The sequence below is a fragment of the Humulus lupulus genome, chromosome 8, assembly GCF_963169125.1.
Source record: "Humulus lupulus chromosome 8, drHumLupu1.1, whole genome shotgun sequence".
Classification (NCBI taxonomy): domain Eukaryota; kingdom Viridiplantae; phylum Streptophyta; class Magnoliopsida; order Rosales; family Cannabaceae; genus Humulus; species Humulus lupulus.
In genome coordinates, this window is record NC_084800.1 from 14,714,152 (window position 1) to 14,736,623 (window position 22,472).

The following is a 22,472-nucleotide window of genomic DNA, read 5'->3' on the forward strand; positions in this document are numbered from 1 at the left end:
ACCCAGATTGAAACTCCTGTTTGTCGCATGTCTTAGGATAAGATATTATGTGGTTTGGCCCAATGGGCTTTGATGAATGTACGTTTCATATTTTAATCATTTGTACTGGGCTCCCATCAGAGAAGCTAATGGTATTTACGCCCTTATTGGGTCCGGGTCAGCTCGGCCCAAGCCCAGTGCACTCATGTGCCTATAAATACGAATAATGGTGCACTGAGGAGGGGATCCAAGATTTTGATTGTAAGCAGTTACTCTGCTCAAACTTGTAGAAAACTCCATTGTCAAAGGTTCTCTAAGCTCTAATACAACAATCTCATGGACTAAGGCTCATTAACGCCCCAACCACGTAAAAACCTTGTCTTTATTCCTCAAACCATTTTTTCTAAGCTCTCTAATCTTCTATTATTCTAGTTTCTGAAAAACTCAGTAAACAATTACCTAATGAAAAATTGTATATGGAGAACTATTTAAATATTAAGTGCTTTTTGGTTTAGATGGTTTTATATTAACGACCCAAATTAAATACTTTACTAACATTGCAAGCTGAACACATAATTAAGAGTAATTAGTAAAAATAGAAACTTTTTCATAGTACTACTTCATAAAATGGTCTTGTTCTGATATTTTTTGTAAATTAATTATTGAGTAATTAGTGAAAAAATAAACTAATTTCTAATGTGACTTTGTAAACAACATTCTTTTAGGAATATTTTTTATAAAATATTCTGTGTCTAGAATCCATATAAAGTGTCAAGAATTTTTTACAAAAAGTATTTTTAATTCTTTTTAGGGTATGGAGAAGTGTTGGAGGTGTTTGGAATGTCATTTTATAAAAAAAAAATTATATGCAAATTGATTGTAAAAAAATGTTATTTTGTCAATTACCCTTTACTAATAATTTATTTAATTTTTAATGATAAAAGAGGCAATAAAGTTAAAAAAAAATAAGTTAAAGTGCAAATTGACCCTAAAGTGAGCTATCTCCACCAATCTCTCACATGGTGTATGGCTTGCTATACTTACGTCTTGCTCTTGTACTCTTTAAATGTTGACTAGTTGAACTAGTGCCCTGCCTAACCTCATATTATATTCCAATTACTTCTGCCCACATGTATTATTTTATATACTGGTTCACATTGATATGTTATAAAAGAAATATTTACTCCAACTTAATACTAATTGCTTTTAAGATAGAACCATAATTTTAGCTCTAGTGTTCTTTCTCCTCTTAAATTGTAATATGGTATCAAATTCAGGTTCGACTTTCCTTGCACTCCACTTTGACTTCGGTTTGAGACATTTCCAATGTATATCAATTTTTGTTGGATTCTATGACCTGTTTCGGTCGGCGTATATACTCATAAATTTTCTGACCAACCTTATGATATCTTATATGCCCACAAATTTTCTAAGTTGGTCTTGTAGCATTCTATCAAATATTCACGTTCGATTATATTGTATCTAAAATCTTTCATAAAGTCTATACTCAAACGTAAGGAGTATATTAAATATGAAAAAAAAGTCTCGCGTATAAAATATATACAGTAACAACAATATACTATATTGGCTTTGGTTTGATGACCGGCCTGGATTTTCAATGATTATTGACAGTATGATTATTCTTTTATCTATTGAATTATGCTGCTTTTTTTTTTGGGCCGGCAAGCACAACGTGTCAACGACATATACCGTCCCATCCCATATGGAGTTATTTTTACATATATATGGTGTAGCTTGCTACCATTCAAACGTTCTAGTACCAGAACTCTTTTAAATATTGCAAGTTTCACTAGTCCCCTTCCTCATTATACATATCTGTTAAAAGTTTGAATAGATAAATTAAAAAGTGGTAGAATATGCGAAGAAATCATGGTGATGATCGTGATTATCTTCCTCTTTTCGAAACAAAGTCAGCCAAGAGCCGTACCCAATTTAGATTGTTCGTAGGAACAATGTTAGTGGGGATATGCTCAATTTTTGTCTACAGATTAAGGTATATGCCATTGCCAACCAAAGAAGAAGGTGCGGTACTCGTCATCAGAATCAAATTATGGGCTTGGATTGGATTGTTTCTCTCTGAACTTTGGTTTACTCTTTATTGGTTTGTCACACTTGTGGTTCGATGGAATCCCGTACATCGTCACACTTTCAAAGACAGGCTAACTCTCAGGTCAGCTTATTAATTATCTCTCTGTCTCTCCCTATAAATATATATATCAACAACTGCATACACGAATAATATATGATCTAATGATAGCAGAAATGGGGAGAAGGATTTGCCGGGCGTGGACATATTTGTGTGCACTGCGGACCCGAAGGCGGAGCCACCGTTAATGGTAGTGAACACGGTGTTGTCAGTGATGGCTTATGACTACCCTCCAGAGAAGCTTAGTGTGTACCTTTCGGACGATGGTGCTTCGGACTTGACATTTTATGCCCTCTTAGAGGCCTCTAAATTCTCCAAGGAATGGCTTCCCTTTTGCAACAAGTTCCGAGTAGAACCCAGGTCGCCTGAGGCTTATTTCACCAAAGCTTCTCAACCACACGATGATGATCATTATAGTCAGTGGGCCTCCGTCAAGGTATATATGGTTTTCAGATTTTTTCTTAAATAGACAATTTTTTCTTTTTTACTGGTCTTATTTTTTTCTTTAAAAAATACACACTTAATTTTTCAAAAATATGATTTTCAAAATTTCATAATTACAAAAATACAATTTTTAGAAAAAATAACTAAAAAACAACTTAAAAATAAGTCACTGGGCCAACAAAATAAAAAAAAATAACAAAATAATATATATCATAACAACTAAACATCAAAAAAATATATAAAAACAACTTGAAAACAACACAAAAAAAAAATGACAAAACCGTAAAAATATAAAAATTTCCTTATAACCGTAAAATTGAAAAAAAAAATTGTTTGACTGTAAAAACATAATTTTTTAGCGAAAATTAATCTTTTATATAAAAATCTCTATAGTTTTTTGCTATAAATTATGAGAAATTTGAGTATTTATACTTAATGAGGGGTTCTACGTCAAAAAAATGCTACACATTTAAATCATTTTAAAAAAATGTCGATTCTTTTGACAATACCCAAAATATCACTCTCATATTTTTTCCCATACAATTCATCTTCTTTCTTCCATCTCTCTAGCTCAACCCACTCATCTCAACTCTCTCTCTAGAAAAAAAAATTCATGGGTAAGGTAAAATATATGAGAACTCAATATAATGGCAAGTATTCCTCACTTAGGACACTAAAATACAGCATTTCGAACAGATCTGGGCATGATTTTTGGGTTTTTTTGCGATTTTTTTTCAGATCTGAAATTTTGAAATCTGCAAAAAATCGACGTGGTTCGATGGTGTTCAATGGGGCCTTCAAAATTAAGATTTTCATGACAAAATCGATGTTGTTCGATGGTGTTCGATACAATTCTTAATAGATACATAATTTTTCAATCGGGTGTTCATTTGGGGTGATTTTTTTTATTTTTGGTATTTTTTTCAAGATCTACACGTTTGAGATGTGTATATACACATGTGGGAAATGTAAATCTTGAAAAAAAAAATGCAAAACACACATCATGTTCAGGTATGTTTTGGTATGTTTTCAAGTTCTAAACTTTGAAAGTGTGTATGTGAACATCTAAAATGTGTAGATCTCAAAAAAAAAATACTCAAAATAAAAAAAAAATCACCTCAAACGGACACCGGAGTGAAAAACTATGTCTCTTACAAGAATTGCATCGAACCACCATTGAACCACCATCGAGCAACCATCAAACCACCATCGAGAAACGTCGATTTTTTCATGAAAATATTGATTTTGAAGGCCCCATCAAGCTGGTATCGAGCAACAATCAAGCAAAGTCAATTTTCTACAGATTTCAGAGTTTCAGATCTGAAAAATAACTCAAAAATCATGTCCAACTCGATGGTGTTCGATGCCAACTCGATGGGGCCTTAAAAATCAAGATTTTCATGAAAAAATCGATGTTGCTCGATGGTGATTCGATGGTTTCTTAATGGTGGTTCGGTGTAATTCTTGTAAGACACATAACTTTTCACTCGGGTGTCTGTTTGGGGTAATTTTTTTATTTTTGGTATTTTTTGAGATCTACTCATTTTAGATGTTCACATACATATTTTCAAAGTTTACATATTGAAAACATACCAAAACATATCTTGAACATGAGATATGTTTTGCATTTTGCATTTTTTTTCAAGATTTACATTTCCCAAATGTGTATATACACATCTCGGACGTGTAGATCTTGAAAAAATACCCAAAAAAAATCACCCCAAACGGACACCCAAGTGAAAAATTACGTATCTTGCAAGAATCGCATCGAGCACCATCGAACCACATCGATTTTCTGCAGATTTCAAAGTTTCAGATTTGAAAAAAATCGCAAAAAAAAAACTCAAAAATCATGTCCACATCTGTTCGAAATGCAGTATTTTAGTGACATAAGTGATGAATATTTGTCATTACATTGAGTTCTCTTATATTTTACCTTATCCATGAATTTTTTTCTAGAGAGAGAGTTGAGAGGAATGGGTTGAGGGAGTGAGAGGGAAGAACGAAGAGAAAGTGGATGGGAAAAACTACGGGATGGGTATATTTTGATTAGATAGGTATGAGTTGGTACATATAAAATTGAGTACTGATGTTTAGCATTGATAAGTGGTATTAGTGTAATTATGTTTATTAATACTTTGTAATTATGCTTTAGGTAGTTATACCCTACCGTACAGCTGTCACCTTCTCCATACTCCACTACCGAGTATATATCTCCCCTTTTGTAAATTGTATCATTTAAGCTGCATATCAATATACAAAGAATACATCATTTTCTCTCCTCTGTTTTTCCTTTCATGGTATCAGAGCATATGGCTCAAACCCAAGAATCTGTCATTTCCTCTGGCCGAAATCAAACTAATTCCCCCAATATCGATATAGATGCAGCTCCTTCAAAATTGACCAAAATACTACCTCCTTCCCTTCTATGAATTAGATGTTCACTGTCAAACTTGATGAGAATAATTATCTCATATGGAAAAACCAACTTCTCAATGTGGTTATGGCCCATGGTCTTGATAATTTTCTTGATGGAACTCACCTTTGTCCCTCTCAATTTCTTGTAGGTGATCCTCCCACTCTAAATCCGGAGTATACAACCTAGAATTGGTACAACCGATTGGTTATGTCTTGGTTCTACTCATCCCTTACTGAATCAATGCTTAGTGAGATTGTTACCTTTCTCACAGCTCATGAGATCTGGGCAGCTTTAGAACAAATCTATTCATCTTCTTCAATGGCTCGGATTACAGAGATTCAGGGCAAACTTCAAACTATTCGAAAGGCTGGGCTCACTGCAGCTCAATATGTTCAATGCCTCAAGGGCTACTGCAATCGTCTCGCGGCCATCGGCAAAACTGTCTCCTCCAAAGATCAGGTCATATACTTTCTCGGAGGGTTGGGGGCCGAGTACGATGCCTATGTTACAGGTATTCTCAACCACTCAGATAAACCATCTATGGAAACTGTTTATAGTCTTCTTCTGAATTTCGATTACTATATGGAAAGAAATGTCAGTGAAGACCTTCAGAGCTCCCTTCAAGCTAATTTGTCTCAACTTAATCTGGGGAAGAAATTTTCCAAACACCAATACCAAAACTCTCATAACCCAAAACACTTTCAAAATCAGTTCTCTACATCCCCACATCAATTCTCTTTAGGTCCTTCTCCTCCCTCTAATTTCCCTGGGGTTCTTGGCTCTCGACCTTCCTATCCTCCTTCAACACCTTTCCACCTCATTCAGAAACCACATCCATTCAAGCCTTCCTGCCAGATTTGTGGCAAAATTGGCCACACTGCGAATATTTTCTAGCATCGAACCAACCTCTCATACTCCTTTCAAGCTCCTCATAACTTCAATACAATGATCCATACTCCACCACCCCACACCCATCAACCCTTCTATGGCTTCACTGGCTTTGATGGTTCTTATGCCCCTGTTAATGGAAATTGGTTTATGGACTCTAGAGCCACTCATCATTTTACTCCAGATTTCCAGCTTATGGATCAAGCCTCACCTTATCATGGGTCTGAGCAGGTTCAGGTTGGTGATGGTAAGTCTCTCACTATTTCTCACATTGATCATGTTTCCTTACCTTCCAAATTCGTCCCCCTCTCTCTGAATCATGTTTATCATACTCCTGGCCTTACAAATAACCTTATCAGTGTCTCCAAATTCTGTAGAGATAATAATGTCCTTATTGAGTTTCATGCCACAAATTTTTTTGTCAAGGATCAGATCACCAAGAGAGTTCTTCTCACAGGGGTGCTTGATCGAGGTCTCTACCAAGTCAGTCCATCTTCCAACTCTCAGTCTTCTGGTTCAATCAACTTCTGCCAAGCTCATCTCACCAGTGTCTGTGACTCCTCCCTCTGGCACAATCGACTTGGTCATCCGTCCTCTCGTGTTCTTTCAAGAGTTTTTCATGATTGTAATTTGTCAAACATTGTTAGTTCTTCCTTTGATTTTCATAATGCTTTTCAAATGGATAAATCTCATAGATTGCCATTCTCTTTGTCTGACTCTCGGGCATTAGCTCCTTTTGAATTAATACATAGTGATGTTTCGGGTCCGTCCCCTGAAATTTCTATTACTGGTGCTCGTTTCTTTGTTTTATTCATTAATGATTTCACTTGTTATACATGGATTTATCATTTACATTCCAAATCTGAAGTGTTCTCTACTTTCTTAAAATTTCAAAAAATGGTTGAACGCCAATTTGACACTAAAATAAACGTTTTCAAAGTGATTGGGGTGGTGAATTTCGTCCTTTTGAATCTCTTGGCATTATTCATCAACTTTCTTATCCTAGAACCGCTGAGGAAAACGGTCGCATAGAATGTAAAAATCGACATGTTGTCGAAATCGGCTTGTCACTTCTTGCTCAATCTCACATTCCTTCGGCCTATTGGCCCTATGCATTCACCACTACCCCTTATCTCATAAATCGCCTTCCTTCCCCTGTCAATAACAATCACAGTCCCGATTTTCTTTTGTATCACAAACTACCCTAATACTCTTGATTGCGTGTTTTTGGTTGCTTATGCTTTCCCTACCTTCGGCCACACAACAATCATAAACTCCAATTTCGTTTTCATGAGTGTGTGTTATTGAGCTATAGTTCCCAACATAAGGGCTACTTACGCCTATATCCTTCATCTGGCCGAATCTATATTTCCCGCCATGTCGTTTTTAACGAGCACTCTTTCCCTTTTTCAACTTCTACCACCTCTTCTTCCTCTGTTCCTTCTTTTCCTTCCCCAATCTCAATCTTATCCCCTGCTGCAGCCTCTATTCCCACCCCTCTTTTTCACTCTTATTCCCCTCCCACCGTCACTCCCTCCTCTTCACCCATTACTCTCGCTTCCGCTCCTCTCTCACCTTCTTCTTCTCCGTCCCCTTCTTCTTCTCCTCCTCGTCTTTCATCTTCCAGCCCTTCGTCCCCCCCTTCTTCTCATTCTAAACTCCCTTCCCCACCTCCTTTTGCAGATAAGCTACATGACCATATTGAGAATGCCATTCCACCACCCTTAAATGCACATCCCATGATTACACGTGCCAAGGCAGGCATACACAAGCCTAAGGTTCTTTTGAGTACACTAACATATGCATTTTTTGAACCTCTACTTACAGGCAGGCAGCTAAATTTGATCACTGGAATGCTGCCATGTTGGCTGAATTTAATGCTTTACAGGACAATCATACATGGCACTTGGTTCCCTCTCCCTATAATGGAAAAATAGTTGGTTGTAAATGGGTCTATAGGGTTAAACTCACTGCTGATGGTAATATAGAGTGGTACAAGGCTCGTTTGGTCGCTAAAGGGTATCACCAAACTGAGGGCATTGACTATTTTGAGACCTTTAGTCCAGTTGTTAAACCAGCCACTATTCGCACTGTTCTTACTTTGGCTCTGTCTGAGGGTTGGTCTCTTAAGCAACTTGATGTACAAAACGCATTTCTCCATGGTGATCTCTCTAAGACAGTATATATGACACAACCTGAGGGCTTCCACGATCCCAAGTTTCCCAATCATGTTTGTTGTCTTGATAAGGCCTTTTATGGACTAAAACAGTATCCCCAGGCTTGGTATATCAAATTGAGCTCCTTTCTTATTTCTTGGGGATTTGTCAACTCTGCTGCGGATTCTTCTATGTTCGTTTATCGTGCCTCTTCAATTTTTCGGGTTGTTTTGGTCTACGTGGACAATATCATATTGACTGGCAGCAATCCTTCTGTTATATCTTCACTGTTGTTCGCACTCACATGAGTGTTTGCTATTAAGGATTTGGGACAGTTGTACTTCTTCTTGGGTATTCAGGTTCATCACTCTCCTGCAGACTTACACTTGAGTCAACATAAATACATTCAGGATGTGCTACATCGTGCTGAAATGTTCAACTCAAAACTGTTTTCCACTCCCATGTCCACGGCCTCGATTCTCTCTGCTCATGACGGCACTCCTCTACTCGATGGCACAACATACCGCAGCATTGTTGATGCCCTTCAATACTATACAATGACCCGACCGGACATCTCTTTCGCATTGAATCGTGTGTGTCAGTTTATGCATTCTCTTACCGACACTCATTGGCAGACCGTCAAACGCATTCTTCGGTATCTTAAAGGCACGACACATCATGGTCTGAGCTTGCAACCTTGCTCTGATTACAATTTAACTTGTTATACTGATGTTGATTGGGCCTCCTACCCCGATGATCGCCGAAGTACTAGTGCATATTGTGGTTTTCTTGGTCATAGTCTTGTTTCCTGACACTCTTCCAAGCATAAAGTAGTCTCTCGCTCCAGTACTGAATCCGAGTTTCGTGCTTTGGCAGATGGGGTTGCTGAACTTTCTTGGCTGCAATTCTTATTGCGTGATCTTCATATGCAGCAATGCCAACCTCCTTTCCTTCTTTGTGATAATATCAACACTACATATCTCACGGCTACCCCTGTTTTACATTTACGCATGAAGCACGTCGATATCGATTTTCAGTTCATTCATGAAAGGGTTGCTTCCAAACAATTGGTGGTTCGATTCACTCCATCTGAAGATCAGTTAGTTGATTGCCTTACCAAGGCTCTTCCTGCAGCTTGTTTTCTTCTACTGAGATCCAAACTTACGGTGTTGTCTAGCCCCGTGCGTTTGAGGGGGATGATAAGTGGTATTAGTGTAATTATGTTTATTAATACTTTGTAATTATGCTTTAGGTAGTTATACCCTACCGTACAGCTGTCACCTTCTCCATACTCCACTACCGAGTATATATCTCCCCTTTTGTAAATTGTATCATTTAAGCTGCATATCAATATACAAAGAATACATCATTTTCTCTCCTCTGTTTTCCCTTTCAAGCATCATAGGTTAGGTGTTGAACATTAATATAATTGAGTACTAATGTTTAGCATCATAGGTTTTTTTTTAGCATTAGGTTAGGTGCTGGACATTGATGTAATTCAGTATTGGATTTTATATATATAATTTAAAATTAAAGATATTAAATTACAGAAATTGTAGTATATCATGTCAAGTAAAATAAGACCGGGGTATTAATTTGAGTAATGTGTATCATAATATATTATATGTTAGGATTGAATTGATATGAACGGATTTAAAATGCAATTGTGAAAGCAATTCCGTTTAATTAACAAGAAATACAATCGTAAGATAAATCAAATCAAAAAAATACTTCAAAGCCATTTTTTATTTGTAGAGTAGTCATATTTTTATTAAGGAGATTAATTTCCGTTATTTAGAAAATAATATATTTTTCTCATTATAGAAGTTATATGAAGAGATGAAGACAAGAATTGAAAGTGCGTCAAAGGTTGGCAAAATTTCAGAAGCTATACGAAGGGAACACAAGGAGTTTCGTGAGTGGGACGCCTTTCTTTCAAGCAAAATTGATCATCAGACCATTATTCAAGTACTACCATTCTTATTCCCTCTATATGTATTTTACTATCCTACTAAAAGTCTAATTCTAATGATAATAATTTAACTTTCAAATAGTTGAAAATTAGGATCTTTGTAAAATTTTCCAGCTGAGATTAAATAACAAGTAACAAGTAATTACCATTGATGCATTGTATAGATTCTTATCGATGGAAGAGACCCCAAGGCAGTGGACATTGAAGAACATCCTTTGCCAACTTTGGTATATTTGGCACGTGAAAAGAGACCAAAGTACCACCATAACTTCAAAGCAGGAGCCATGAACTCATTGGTTATAATGATACTTAGCTAATTAATTAGTTCCTTAATTATTTTATCAAAGTAGAAAAAAATTTGTTGTCCCCAATTTTTTGTCTCTTTTGTGTCCCACTAATTATTTTAAGATATTTTATTTATTTATAGTGTTAATATAGTTGGGAAGAGAGAAAATTGTAAATCAATTTAAATATATATTAAATAAATAAATAAAGTGTCTTAAAATAATTAGTAGGATAGGTTAGAAAATTTATTTGAAAACTGATTTTTCTGTCTCCTAGATAAGAGTATCAGCACATATCAGCAATGCTCCGATAATTCTCAACGTGGACTGCGACATGTATTCGAACAATTCAGAATCAGTGAGGGATGCACTGTGCTTCTTTTTGGATGAAAAGAAAGGCCAGGAGCTTGCCTTTGTTCAATTTCCGCAGGCATTTGAGAACCTCACCGAGAATGATATTTACGGTAGCTCCTTGAGAGTTCTAATGGAGGTTAGCCTTGTACTTCTATATTAGTAGGCACCCTTTCTTTTTTGGTTTGACGTACTCTTTATTTGATAAGACCGTGCATGATAATCCCAAGGTTGAGCTTCGAGGATTTGACACTAATGGTGGGCCTTGCTATATTGGTACTGGGTGCTTTCACAGACGGGAATCTCTTTCTGGTAAGAAATTCAATGAGGCGAGTAAAGTAATACTAGACTGGAAAAGAAAGAATAAAGATGAGGAGAGTAGTGCAGAAGCTCTCGAAAAAGCATGCAAAGTTCTTGCGAGCTGTACCTACGAAGAAAACACACTGTGGGGAAAAGAGGTAGTTGCTCTTACGTACAATTCTCCCTCCTTCAAATAAAATTTGTTCAACTTTCATATGACAACCGATATATAAAATAGATAGAGATTTTATGTATACATGCATCAAATAATCTAGTATTTTTTTAATGTAATATTTTTGACTAGTTGAAAGATGGTGACGATATTAGGGTGAGCGGTATTTCTGTTATATCTATTAATATTTGTGCATACATATATTGATGCAGATGGGTCTGATGTATGGGTGTTTAGTGGAGGACATGTTAACAGGACTAGTGATACAGTGTAGAGGATGGAGATCAGTGTATTATAGTCCAGAAAGAAAGGCCTTTCTAGGAGCTGCTCCAACAACACTGCTCCAAACACTAGTGCAGCAGAAGAGATGGGCTGAAGGAGATCTTCAGATACTTCTCTCAAGGTATTGTCCCTTGACGTACGGATACAAAAAAATTCCCCTAAGACTTCGACTTTCATACTTAGTCTACTTTCTATGGTCGCTAAACTGCTTCGCCTCACTCTACTATGTCATCGTGCCATCACTTTGTCTGCTCAAAGGAATCTCCTTATTTCCTCAGGTAACAAATTAACCAAATAGGATTCTAAAAAGGGTACTCTCGTGCATTCCAAACTTTGATCAATTTCTCAACTCCGTAAAATGTTATCTTATGACTCTAGTAAAATGCTGATAAGTATAATACTGCATCAAATTGAATCTTACTTTTGTGGTGGCAGGTGTCCAGCAAATGGGTTGTACCATTTCTCTATGTATTCTTTGGCAACCGGGTGTACAGCCTTGGAGAACTTACGATGTGTGGAGGGACATACAGGGAATGGTTGAACGATCAAAGAATGTGGCTGTTTAAAAGAACCACTTCCTATTTCTTTAGCGTCTTGGACCACGGCCTAAGGCTATTAGGATTCACTGATGCAGCCTTCACGATAACAGAAAAGGTGGTTGATGACGATGTTTCTGAGAGATACGAGAGAGAGCTAATGGAGTTTGGTACTACTTCACCAATGTTTACTACCTTGACGACACTCGCATTGCTTAATGCCTCAGGTTTTATCTGGGGATTGAAGAGGCTCCTCTTCACGGAACAGAGTTTGGTTCTAAACCCATTTGCATTGCAGGTTGTTCTTTGTGGTCTGCTGGTTTTCATCAACCTGCCAATTTATCAAGCAATCTTTTTAAGAAAGGATAAGGGTAGACTACCCAACTCAGTAATTTACCAGTCGATTATGCTCGCTTTAGTAGCATGTTCGATTGTCCTTTATTAGAATCTTTGGCAAAAATAACTTAAAAAGTTTCAATTCAAGAGTAGTGTTTATTGTAATTGAATAAGCTGAACCTTTGGTCAAGTCGGATTGAAGTACTCTGCTCACTATTTGTAATTGAATAAGCTGAACCCTTATGTTATGCCTTCTTTTTGGACTAATTCCATTATATGCATCAGAATAAATATGCAAAATAAACTTTTCATCAAGGCTCAAGCCTTTTCTTTTCATGGATGATTCTCTTAATCATCAAGGCTCACATACTACGTACATACCAGACTCAAAACCTAGAAGAAACTTACTACTCTAGTTGACAAAAGCACTGGGAGAAAAGGGAGGGTTAGAAAGAACACAATGTAGGACATTAGCACTGAAGGCATGGTAAGCTGAACAGAAAACATAGCTTTCTTCTTTATCCGTTACAGAACATGAGCTTTTTCTTTTAAATGGTAAAGCTATTATTATTTTTTTCTAATTAAAAAAGAAAATTTGAGTTTCCATGCATAACAGGAGTTTCAAATTAAAAAAGAATATCGCTGGGTATATTTACATTACATTTTAATGCTATTATTTCTCTTGTTTACAAAAATACCTCTTTTATTATTTTTGCACCCAACTCTTCTTTTTCTCTCTCTTTCTCTTTCTCTCTCGTTTTCCTCTTAAAATAGCAGCCACAACACCACCATCACCACACACCTGCATCACTCTCTTTCTTAGTTTTTCCTCTTTTCTTCTACCCCTCTGAATCTCATCTCTCTTTCTCTTAACTTCTCTATGGAAGCTACACACAAAAAAACTCATAGTAGTTTTAGAACGTAAACTTATGACTAGTATCACTTAACACACTAAAAACTGCATTTCGAACAAATTTGGACATGATTTTGGGATTTTTTTTTTGCGATTTTTTTTTTCAGATCTGAAACTCTGAAATCTGCATAAAATCGACTTTGCTCGATGGTGCTCAATGTCAACTCGATACGGCCTTCAAAATTAAGATTTTTGCTCAATATTGGCTCTATAGTTATTTGATGGTGCTCGATGTGATTCTTGCAAGAGATGTAATTTTTCATTCGGGTGTTCGTTTGGGGTGATTTTTTTTTTAAATTTTGGTATTTTTTCAAGATCTACACATTTGAGATGTGCATATACTCATTTGGTAAGTGTAAAGCTTAAAAAAAAATCAAAATATACATAATGTTTAAGACATATTTTTATATGTTTTCAAGGTTTAAACTTCTCAAATGTGTACAGACACATTTCAAATGTGTAGATCTCGAGAAAATATCAAAATTCGAAAAGAAGAAAAACACCTCAAGCAGACACCCAAGTGAAAATTATACATCTTGCAAGAATTACATCAAACACTATCGAGCACTATTGAGAAATAATATTTTTATTCATAAAAAAAAAACTTGATTTTTAAGGGCCCATTGAGCAACGTCGATTTTTTCATGAAAATCTTGATTTTTAAAGCTGACATCAAGGAGCATCGAGTTTGGCATAAAAATATGATTTTTTTTTATGGAAAAATTGATGTAGCTCGATACTGCTCGATGCAATTTATGGAAGATGTGTAATTTTTCACTCGGTGTTCGTTTAAGGTGATTTTTTTTATATTTTTGTAAATCCTATAATTGGCATTTTTATAGAAATATCTTTTTCTTAAACGATAAATTGGTTGAATTAGTTGTTTCCCTTTATTATAATTTTCGGAATTGTTTGTTTCTCTTTATTATAATTTTCGGAAATTCACTTTCCCATTTTGTGAATTTTGGATAATTGTGAGCTTTCTTATTTAGCGTATATTGTCCCATTTTGTTCATAAAGGGAAGATTTATATTGCAAATATTTGGTACTTACCCAAAGTTGTTTCTGGTTTATTTGCTTATATATTTTCGTGCAGCTCAAGAATTAAAAACAGGAAACTGGTTCCTTAATGTCATTAATTGTTGTTTCCTTTTTGAGCTTGTTTTTTATCCGACACAGGTCTGAGCTGTCCCCACCAATAACGTATCTGTCGGATCAGCATCTTCTAAAAAAGGCAACTCTTCATCAATCAAGAATATCTTCTATGATTCTTGCCTTTATTAGAAGAAATCTTTCTCAGCCTTTATGAGCACGAAAAATGTCACTATAAATAGGGCTCTAAAGACAGTGAGAAAAGTGAACTCTTTGGTGCATTATTCGTGAGCATTATTGTAATATTTGAGAGAGTTCCTCTTTGTATTCAAGATCATAAGTATTCACGTAATCTTGTAGTAATGTGTGTGTTTAGGTTTTAGTGGTGAGTTTATACCATGTTCATGAGTGAATACACATTGTAATTTGAACACAACGTTTATAGTCTTCAGGAGAAGATTTTTACAAGCCTTGCGTCGGGAGGATGCAAGCACTCGCTGGCCATTGAAGGGAGTTTAAGTGGTTGAGCGTTTCAATCAAAATCAGATTAGTGAAGAGAAGTACAACAAAGTTGCGGCAAATCTCAAGAGGGAGTCTTGTTTTGTTTAAGTCAATGTTTTTGTAGTTGTGATTATTTATTAATTGGTTTTATTCTCTGGGCGGGGGCCCAAGGTGTGAAGAATCAGAAAAGAAAAGAAAAAAAGAGTATATATATATTATTTAAGTGGTGGGACCCACTTGTTTTAAAAATAAGCATATTTTTTCTTTTCTTTTCTTTTCTTTTCTTTTTCTTTCTTTTTCCTTTTCCTTCCTGAGCACTCTCTTCTCCTTCTTCTTCTTCTTCTTCTTCTTCTTCTTCTTCTTCTCTCGGCAACCGGTGGCAAGACACCAGACCCAACCACCACCGGCCACCATTTTTGACGCGCGGCAGCTCATCGGTTTCGCCTTGCTCCGGCGACCTCAACTGCCAAGCGGTACCGCCCAACTCGCTGTTAATCGTTCGGAATCGCCAGTCAAAGTTTTGGTCCGTCAACTTTGACTGTGTTTTCCGGCCAACTCCGACCACCACTCGGCAAGTGGTTGGTACCTTTGGAACCAGCATGAAGATAGGAACAAAACCCACTAAGTCATTCCGGTCAACTCGCCGTTTTTCTCCGGCAAGATTTTGGGTATCTCCGCCCTTTGGAAGCGTTTTCCGGCGACACCGGAGGTCATTTGGGAAAAGGAGCTGTACTTTCGTGATGTACTCATTGAGAGGATCGTTTTAATATATGTCATGCATATATTCGTTGACGTTTCCGGTACCGCCACCAACCGCTATTGTACACCGCTTGGGTAAGATTTCGGAACTTGAAATTTTAAATATATGTCATTGGACATATTATATGTCATTGGACACGATTTTGAATAAGGAATGCTATGATGATAATCGTTTGCTCATTTGGTGCACGTAGGAAAAACGTGATATTAAAATCGGACTAAATCATTCTAAGATCATCGATAAGCTTAGGAGCGTTGCTTTGGGCTCGGATTAAATTCTAAGGAGGTATCTAAAGAGGTAGGGACTCAACTAGACTATTGGACTTATTTTACTCGTATCAAATTGCATTCAACATATTCCAATTTCGATATTTATAAAATGTTTGAAAAATTGAAAACTTAACCTGCATGTTTTCTGATCTGTTATGAGGGCACTGAGTGCCAAATATATATTTTTGTTCACTTATTTATGCAGGTTATGATTTTTGGGTTTATTCAAATGTAGCTGTTATGCTGCCCAATTTTCTAAAATATAAAGGGAATATGTTTCTTTCTTTTCATGTTTACCTGCATTTTGTTATACCGATGAGAGCCATAGTGATCATGATTGGTGCACGTTGTTGTTTCACGACCTAGTCTCTGTGTCATCATAGGTAGATCAGGTGTCCACTCACCTGTAGGTGTAAAGACCTAGCATCTGTATACAGAAAGTGTTCTGAGCCTCCCCATTGTGGTGGTTATCAGGTCCGGCTACCCGGTTTAGGATGTCAGATTTTCTATGGTGGGTAACGGAAACTAGGGGTCTAGTGGACGGTGTGATGTGCACTGGTAGCTATGCTCTTATGATTATTTGTGGTTTCTCTCTATTTTGGTTTATACATGATGATGTATGTTTTGTTTTAAAAAGCTAACCATGCAAGGGTTTTTATTGAACTTTTGAGTCCTATGTTGTTAGTTGCTTTCCTACTGGGCTTTATAAGCTCACCCCTATCTCTCCCATTCCAGGAGCCTAGTGACGCGAACGTGGAAAAATGTGAATTATTGTTGAAGCCAATGTGTTTAGTGCCATAGTCCTATCTTTTGAACATTTTATGTATTTAATTTGGAACCTATCGGTCTGTACATCTAAATTAGCTATGTCCTAGTTAGAAATGAGGAATGGTGGATGCTAAGTATTATTTTAGGTATTTTATGACTTATAAAACTTAACTGTTTGGTGACTACATAACTGTGGGGATATTATTATTCTCTGTATTAAGATAAATGATCCTACTTTTATCCGTAATATTTTCATATATAATTATAGGATTTTATTCTATTGTTTCGACTTATAATTATATTAATATTTAATATAAATTAAAGGATCATTTATAAAGACTATTTTCCACCGAGGGTCAAAGTTTGACATTTGACCACCCAAGTTATGGATATTTCAAATCTGCCACGGCCTAGGGCTCGGGTCATGACACAAGGAGTAGGTTGTCCGAAAGAGTTTCTGAACCTTGTAAAAATTCAATGTGTTCTTTATTGTTTTGCACTGTCTTTTTATTGTATTCAGTTTCTATTGTGACAAGTGTGGATTCTGTCCCGACAGAACTGTAATCTGTATAAACAGTTAATTACCATTCCGCACTTTAATTAATTCACATGATTTAATTAATTTGGTAATTACTAAAAATATAATTTCAATTTTTGTTGAGATCTACACATTTGAAATGTTTATATTCATATTTGAAAAGTGTAAAACTTTATAGCAACCAAAATTAGAGTATTATTTTGAATTTTGATATTTTTTTTCAAATTTTAAACTTCTTAAATATACATGTAATTCACTCAAATGCGTGGCTCTCATGGATGGAAGAGCCATGAGAGGAGAGAAGAAAGAGAAAAAAAAAATGAAGGAATAGAAAAAGTTGCGGGAAAGAACTTACTTTTTTTATGTGCAAAATATATGGAATTTTTTTTATTTAGCCCCACATTAAGCATATTAAAGTGTTACTGTAGAGTGTACAGAGTTTTGGACATGTTACGTTACATAATTAGAAACAATATATGAAAAACGACAAGAAATTAGTGCACAAAAATCTCTGTGGGAACTTCGGAACAAAGGATACAAGTGTCAATTTACATATGATATGAAACACATCTACTAGAAAAGAAAAGAAGATGAAAGAAAAAAAAAAAAAAAAGTAGGCCAAACTAAATTATTAAGACCCAGTTTCAACGATGATCTTTTAATTTTAGCACTTCTAACTTTTTAATTTTCTCAATCGTAGGCTACATTAATTAGATTTGTGTTTGTAGTTTGTACACTGTTTGTCCTTTTGAATTATAATTGTCAATTTTAAAGATTATAGTAGTCTATTCATAAACAATGAATCACCGATAAGAAAATCGGTAAACTTGTTATCTGATACAAAATTTAAAAGTATTTACAAAGAAAATATATTTTTAGAATAATATTGAGAATTGTAACATTAATATATTAAAAAGTCATTGTTAACTTAAGGAAATAATCTCCAAGGTCTGTGATATTATTAATTTTTGCTATTGAATTATGCTTCTTTTTTTTTTGGCCAAAAATTAGGTGGGGATAAAATAAAACCAGTGTATTTGTGAATTATTTACTCAAATATATATATAGGTAACAATTACAATGTATTTATTCTTTTAACAACATCGGTGCATCATTTTTTTATTTTTTGCACCTGAATAAATATAATCTCAACTTTTTTATATGACAATATACATTGTAGCTATTTAGAACATCCCGCAAATTTTCAAAAAATTTTGAATAATTTACAAAGCCGAAAACATGGTTCAATCTGTCAAATTTTACATGTGTACACAAAAAAATAGGCATGCATACATCAGACAGTTTAAACCTTGTCTTTGGTACCATAATTTATTCATAATTTCTTGAAAAATTTGTAAAATATTCTAGATAGTTACAATGTACACTGTCATTTAAAAAAATTGAGATTATATCTATCAAGGTGCCGAAAATAGAAAAAAAAATGCATCGGTGTTATAAAAAAAAATAAATGTGTTGTAGTCACTCCCTATATATATACATTAGAATAATAAGAAAAAAAAATGAAAATTTACAAATATGCGGTAAATTACAAAAAAACAAATTCTAAATATACAATAATTACAATTAATTACATTTTTACGGCAAAATCACCTTAGCCTATTATACATTGAACCCACCCCAAATATACACCAAACTAAGTAAAGACCATCCCAAATCCACATTCCTGATATTAATAACCATAAACCTACACCAACTATACAGTAAAGTTGCACCTAAGACTGACCCAACAAAAGCTGCTAAAAAATAAAAGGTCGAATTTCATAGCAACCATTGGCAGTTCGCAAAGCATGCCTGCAATTATAGATTGATCAGCTACACCAAAGTTCTTCATCCGAAACAAACTGATATGATGTTGTAACTATCATTTACATAATTGGTCTTGTCATTGAGTTTTTTCAAGATTTTTATAATGGTTTTGTTTCAGTTTAATTGTACAGATACGGACATATAAAACAACTATAAAAGTTTGACCTCCTAAGCAAGTCGTTTGAACTTAAATGTGTAATTAAAAACTAAGTCAAGGTCAAGTCATAAAAAATTTTGTCAACAAAAGGATTATTTTTCATTAAAATATTAAGTTTGTACACGGGATCCCAAAAAAATCAGTTTACAGATTAATAACAGATAAACAGATACAATTTAGTCGTCCTAAGCTGCAAAAACAGGGTTTAACCCTAGTTCCTCCCAAGCTACCCCGACCGTGGTGATCGAGCAAGCCGCCTATGTACTCACCGCCCCTGAAGCTCTCCAACTCATGGTTGGTCCAACAATCAACTCCCTTACCTGCACCACATAGCACCTGTGAGCCAAAGCCCAGCAAGAAAACTTAAAACAACACACAACTAAGCAATAGTATAAAGACAGGAGATATAATTTACCTGATTTAACTAACAATAGATTTTAGGCAACAATCCCAATAAAAGAGCAACAGTAGTATCCCACCAGTCATAAGACAGTCATTCAGATATCAACAAGTCATAGCCATCAAACTAATAACAGTAAACATATTTGTTCAGCAATTTATAACAATCAATATGCAATACTCAGGGTCGACCCCCTTAGGCCGCGCTCTATGTTTACTCCACTGACTCCGACTTGTTTGGGCCGAGTCCAGTGTTTATCTAGCTGACCCCGGCTCACAGTGGCCAAGCCGCGTCCTGTGCGCAAATCATCAGCTCCGACTCTCTTAGGTCGTTAATTTCATGTTCGCATAACAATATCACAGTTATACAACACATACATATCCAAGTACAGGGAATCTCACTCCCAACACATCCACACAAGGGTGCAGCACACTTACCTTGAATTTCGAGCGGAGATAATAGAACGGTCCCGAGCACGATCCTCAGTCCTGGGCCTTGGCAATAAACCTAGTCACAGTGGCCAATGGGTAATTGTCAACGTCTAATCCAAATAAATACTTAGGAGATAAAAACTAGCCTTTAGGACCTCAATTTATACTAAACCGGGTAGTAGAAATTATCCCGAGCGCTTAGGTTCGAACCCCTGAGCCTTACCAATTCTAGAAATCATTTCCAAGGTAAAAATCCCTAGGCGAGTCGCGACTTGCCCCATGTCAGAGACCAAGAACCCCAAGCCACAGGGGAGGCAGACCGCAACTTGCCTCATAAGGTCGCGACGTGCCCCCACATCAGAAAGCAACCCAGGGCTCGCAAGGCACACGCATCGCGACGCCCCTGAGCTGGGTCGCGGCGCGCCCCTTCAAACCCAAAAATTATGGGTTTTCTCCAACCCTTTCCAGCCAAGAACCACAAGGTTTCAAACTAATTATACTCCCCACTTACAATTAAAACTCTAGAACGAATTCAAGACTCAAACTATAGATTCTAAGCATACTAGAACCCAGAAACTCTACCCAAAATACCAGCAATTCATCAACTAACGTGTACTCAAAAACTCAGCATTTACATATGTTATAAGCCCCAAAACTACTCAGCTTAATTCAATGAATTAAAATTGAAATCTTACCTGAATTGGTGTTCCAAACTCCTCAGAATCCTCTGGCTATCTTTAACCTAGCCTTTCCTCAGCTTGAACCAACTCAATTTTAGCTGAGTCCTTGAATCTTCTTCAACTTTCCTTCCTAGATCCAAAGCACAAAGAGATGGAGAAATATGGGGAAAAAACATGCAAGGGAAAAGGGAGAGAGAATGAGAGTTTGGGGTCTTCCTTTGTATCTAGTGAGTTTTGTCCTCTTCTGAGACCTTAGCCGACCACACCCCTTTACAACCACAAATGACCAAAATTCCCTCCTTTGTTTTACTTAGCCCTTTAATTTCTCTAAGGGTAAAATTGTCACGGCCCGGCTGCCCCGGGACACGCGACGGTGATCGGTGAACCGGAAATTTGACTCATTGCCTGAGTCCTTTGGTTAAAAACGTGCTTCTAGTGTCATTATTAGGTTAAGGAGAAAATCAATAAAAAGGAAAGGATATATTTTATTAAAAATTGTTCATGGGCCCACCAGAACATTTACAAGTTATTTACATCTCAAAATGGCCATTACTATTTAAAATTTACAACCCGCCGACCTAAGCGGCAAAATTAGGGTAAACCCCCTATTTCCTCTGAGAACTTCTTGGCCGTGGTGGTCAAGCAGCCGCATATGTACACAGCGTCGCCTCAGCTCTCCACTCAAGGTTGGATGAGCTTTTCTTTCCCTTTACCTGCTCCACATAGCACCCATGAGCCAAAGCCCAGCAAGAAAACACATATTGTAAGTAAACAATATCATATGATGTAATTACATCACACCGAGCTTATAGCTCTAAACTGATGAGTGACTGTTGGATAAGTCTCAAGCCATCAGATGAACAGGTGACTAATGAGTCACACCTTGGACAGGTGACTAATGAGCCACACACTTTGAACAGGCGACTGATGAGTCACACGCCGGTTAGGTGACTAATGAGCCACACTCAGGATAGGTGACTAATGAGCCACGCTCTGGATAGGTGACTAATGAGCCACGCTCTGGAGGTCCCATACCCTCCTAGCCATGTGACCTGTGGGTCACCTTAGCCTTTTTTGGCTCTGGCTCTAGATTTCTAGCCTTGGGCTAGACAAGCGCTTATTAATATTCATCGAACTTGAGGTTGGTCCGGCATTAATGCTCATGTGAGTCATTCAATGCAGATGTCGATTAGATCTAATCTTTGTTGGCTTGCATTAAGCATGCAAAAACCATCCTTGACTTATGAGTCAATGCCCTGACTAATGAGTCAGTGTCATTCACAAGTAAGCAATGCTACCAAGCATATATCACAGGTCAAATATATAAACATGGGCATTCATCATGCTTACTTAACAGTTGCTAGCATAATAATGATCATGCACAAACACAGAGACTCAAGCTCTGAATAGATTCATAGTCAATATTCATGGCATGCCTTAATGATATCTTTATGCAAATAAGCAAGCTTGCAAAGCATTCAATATGCTATCAATGTCCACATTTAACCATCCAACATGCACCAAAATACAACCATGCATGTCTCATTTGGGGGTGCAGTTCCTTACACAGTTTTCTTACCTCAGATTCGAGCTAGAATGAGTAAAAGAATGACCCTTGAGAACGATCTGACTTTAAGTCCTTTAGCGGTCACCTAATCATAACCAAATAAGGAATCTCATCAATAAAATGAACATCATAGTTTTCCAAACCAATATCTAGCCTCCGGGAGATCAATCCAAACTAATCCAAGTAGTAGGAACAATCCCGAGGCCTAAAACTATGTTTCCGAGGTCAAAACACGCAAACGGGGCAAAAACTGACCAAGGGCTGCGGCCCTAGCACCTTGGGC

At 36.4% G+C, this 22,472-nt stretch overlaps 1 protein-coding gene across 3 annotated transcripts; it reads left to right on the forward strand.

Moving 5' to 3' along the window:
* Positions 1-1,586: 1,586 nt before the first annotated feature.
* LOC133794714 (cellulose synthase-like protein E6) lies at positions 1,587-12,622 on the forward strand. 3 transcript variants are annotated; one of them, XM_062232090.1, is made up of 8 exons: positions 1,587-2,170; positions 2,261-2,582; positions 9,881-10,021; positions 10,190-10,321; positions 10,587-10,799; positions 10,891-11,118; positions 11,345-11,692; positions 11,850-12,622. In XM_062232090.1, the coding sequence occupies exons 1-8, from the start codon at positions 1,857-1,859 to the stop codon at positions 12,393-12,395; spliced, it is 2,244 nt and encodes a 747-aa protein (XP_062088074.1). In that variant the 5' UTR covers positions 1,587-1,856; the 3' UTR covers positions 12,396-12,622. The 3 variants fall into 3 exon arrangements, with proteins under 3 accessions (XP_062088074.1, XP_062088075.1, XP_062088073.1); XM_062232089.1 differs by having other exon boundaries at positions 1,589-2,170; positions 9,878-10,021; XM_062232091.1 differs by lacking the exon at positions 10,190-10,321 and having other exon boundaries at positions 1,588-2,170; positions 9,878-10,021.
* The last annotated feature ends 9,850 nt before the right edge of the window (positions 12,623-22,472 follow it).